This window comes from Papilio polytes, unplaced genomic scaffold (genome assembly GCF_000836215.1).
Source record: "Papilio polytes unplaced genomic scaffold, Ppol_1.0 DF823935.1, whole genome shotgun sequence".
Taxonomy (NCBI): domain Eukaryota; kingdom Metazoa; phylum Arthropoda; class Insecta; order Lepidoptera; family Papilionidae; genus Papilio; species Papilio polytes.
Window position 1 is genome coordinate 809,264 of NW_013525269.1, and position 2,403 is coordinate 811,666.

Here is a 2,403-nt window from a genome sequence, read left to right on the forward strand (position 1 = left end):
CGCGGGTCGCCGCACGCCGCGAACAGCACCTGCAGTACAATACTCAAACATTTACTACTGAAATCATAACTGAATGCAGATCTTTGCTAAAAATGGGTGCTTAGTATAGATAGATGAAAATCTTTATTTACTGAAAATATTACTCTTAACACAATACTAGCTTACGCCCGCATAAATAATAAAAATTATATATGTGTTCTTTTGACTATCCACTACATTTGCCAATTTTCATCGAGATCCGTTCAGCAGTTTTAGCTACAAACTCAAAGATCAATCCATTTAAACTTTTGGATCATAAGTTTAGTAAGAAATAAGATTTAAAAGACTTATCTATACTATTAAAATAAAGTGTAAACACACACTTCTTTGTTGCCTAAGATGTCAGCAATTACAGCATATTTTTGAATAGTTCTTTTTTTAATAAAGAGCCCTACACTTACGTCACGCTTTAGGCTATATATTTTTACGCCATTAAACTTAGGGGGTAAATATTTTTCATAAAAATCCTAATGTGGGAAGAGACCATAAGTTGCTGTCAACATTAAGACAGCGATTGTTACTTGTGCATTTGAATTTTGACATTTCATGCGGATAAAGCCCCACTGAAACAGCTATTGTATAATAAAATAAATTTTATGCAATATGGGGTTTCATTACAGATGTATTGCGTGAAAGGTGACATGATGACAGATGACGTATGTTAGTGATTTGGAAGAAGACCTGTTGCGCCGACCTTACCGAAGTAGGATAAGGGGGAAGATGGAAAGGTATATTTATGGCCACCACCACCCTTGGCCCTACCGACCCTCGGGTCATATAGGCTGAATCGCGAGAGGGGTAAGGTATATTGAGCGTGTCACCTGGTGCGAGTCGTGCAGCACGTGGCGCAGGCAGTGGCGCGCGGCGGGCAGCGCGGCGGAGGCGCAGCGCACGCCGCCCTCGCTGAAGGTGCAGCGCGCCGCCGCCGGCACGCCGCCCCCCGCCCGCGCCCACGCACCCTCCTTCACCTACATAGAAATATTATTATTATATTAATAAAGAAAAAAGATTTGTTTTTGTCCGATTTTACTTATGTAACAAGATATTTCTTTGGTTTTTAATTTCAAGCGTACAAAGCATGCAACAATTAGTATACTAATAAAACGTAAACATGTAAGATGTCAACAATCACAGCATATTATTGAATAATAATTAAAAAATGTTTACGTCACGCTACACACACTTCACAATTTTAAACATATGGAGTAAATAAATTGTCATGCAAAAGGAACAAAAATTAGCCAATAGCAGCGAAGAAACAAGATATTTCTTTAAACATTACGATAGTGTGTTAACCTTGGCTCGTTTAATATAGGAAAAAAGTGTATTTATCTATACATGTTTGTAAAAAATTGTGTATAGAATTAAAGCTAAATAAATTAAAAAAAAAATATGTACCTTGGCCCGTTTCCTGTGTAGTTTCCTGGCGAGCACCGCGTGCACGCCGTGCTGGCAGTGGTAGCCCGCGTACGCCTTCAGCTGGCGCAGCTGCCGCCGCTCGCGCGCGCTCGTCGCCACGCGCGCCTGCGCGCTGATGCTGCCTGCAACATACACAATACTGACACACCGGAAATAACTACGATACCAACATTCCGTACAAATCTTACTAATATTATAAATGCGAAAGTTTAGATGTATGTTTGTTAGGATTTGTAGCATAAACTGGTGAACGGATATCGACGAAATGTGGCATAGATGTAAAGGAAGATTTTTTTTAATCCCACGCGAACGAAGTTGCGGGCGAAAGCTAAATACTAACTTGCTCGCGGTTTAGTTAGCGTTAAATTTAAAAAACGTATATGTTATTCACAAATAACGTACCTTTTTATTTAAAGAATTTTTGAATTTAACTTAGCAGTTTTTGAGTTATTCCAATGCATACAAAAATAAAAATTATTCCTTTTACAATATTAGTATAGTTAAAGGAATAAAATTTAATTTTACTCCTTACATTAATAATTTTACTAATAATAAACGCAAAAAGTTGAATATAATTTACGTAATTTAATTATAAGTTTTTACATTGAAGTGACATCGTCGCGAATGTGATGAATGAAATGTGACAATTGACGTCACGTGTCTCAAGCCAACTCCGGCGCGTTTTAGTCGAACGAAAATTATCGTAATTTCATTTTATTACTTTTAGCTTAATGGTTGAATATTTTTGACCCAATGTTTTCTTCTGGTTATCTTATAAAAAGTAGAAATATTTAAAAAAAAAAAGAAAAAAAATACAAATTTCGTATTGCTGATGTGTATGGGCAGCGGTCGTTCCGCTTGGCAGATTTAGATGGCCGCTTGCCCGTTTGCCACGTTATTGTGTAAAACTCACAGTACTGTTCCCGCTCAGCGTGGAGCGCAGTG

The 2,403-nt window shown here is 37.9% G+C and overlaps 1 protein-coding gene across 1 annotated transcript in view; it reads right to left on the minus strand.

Moving 5' to 3' along the window:
• Positions 1–573: 573 nt before the first annotated feature.
• The window catches only part of LOC106101793 (KAT8 regulatory NSL complex subunit 2), a 6,791-nt gene continuing 4,961 nt past the window's right edge, over positions 574–2,403 (minus strand). Inside the window, exons 7-9 of the mRNA XM_013281129.1 lie at positions 2,180–2,229; positions 1,438–1,710; positions 574–1,007 (exon numbers count right to left, since the gene is read on the minus strand). Coding sequence (XP_013136583.1) covers positions 813–1,007; positions 1,438–1,710; positions 2,180–2,229 — 518 coding nt within the window. The 3' untranslated portion in view covers positions 574–812. The remainder of the gene's footprint in view (positions 1,008–1,437; positions 1,711–2,179; positions 2,230–2,403) is intronic.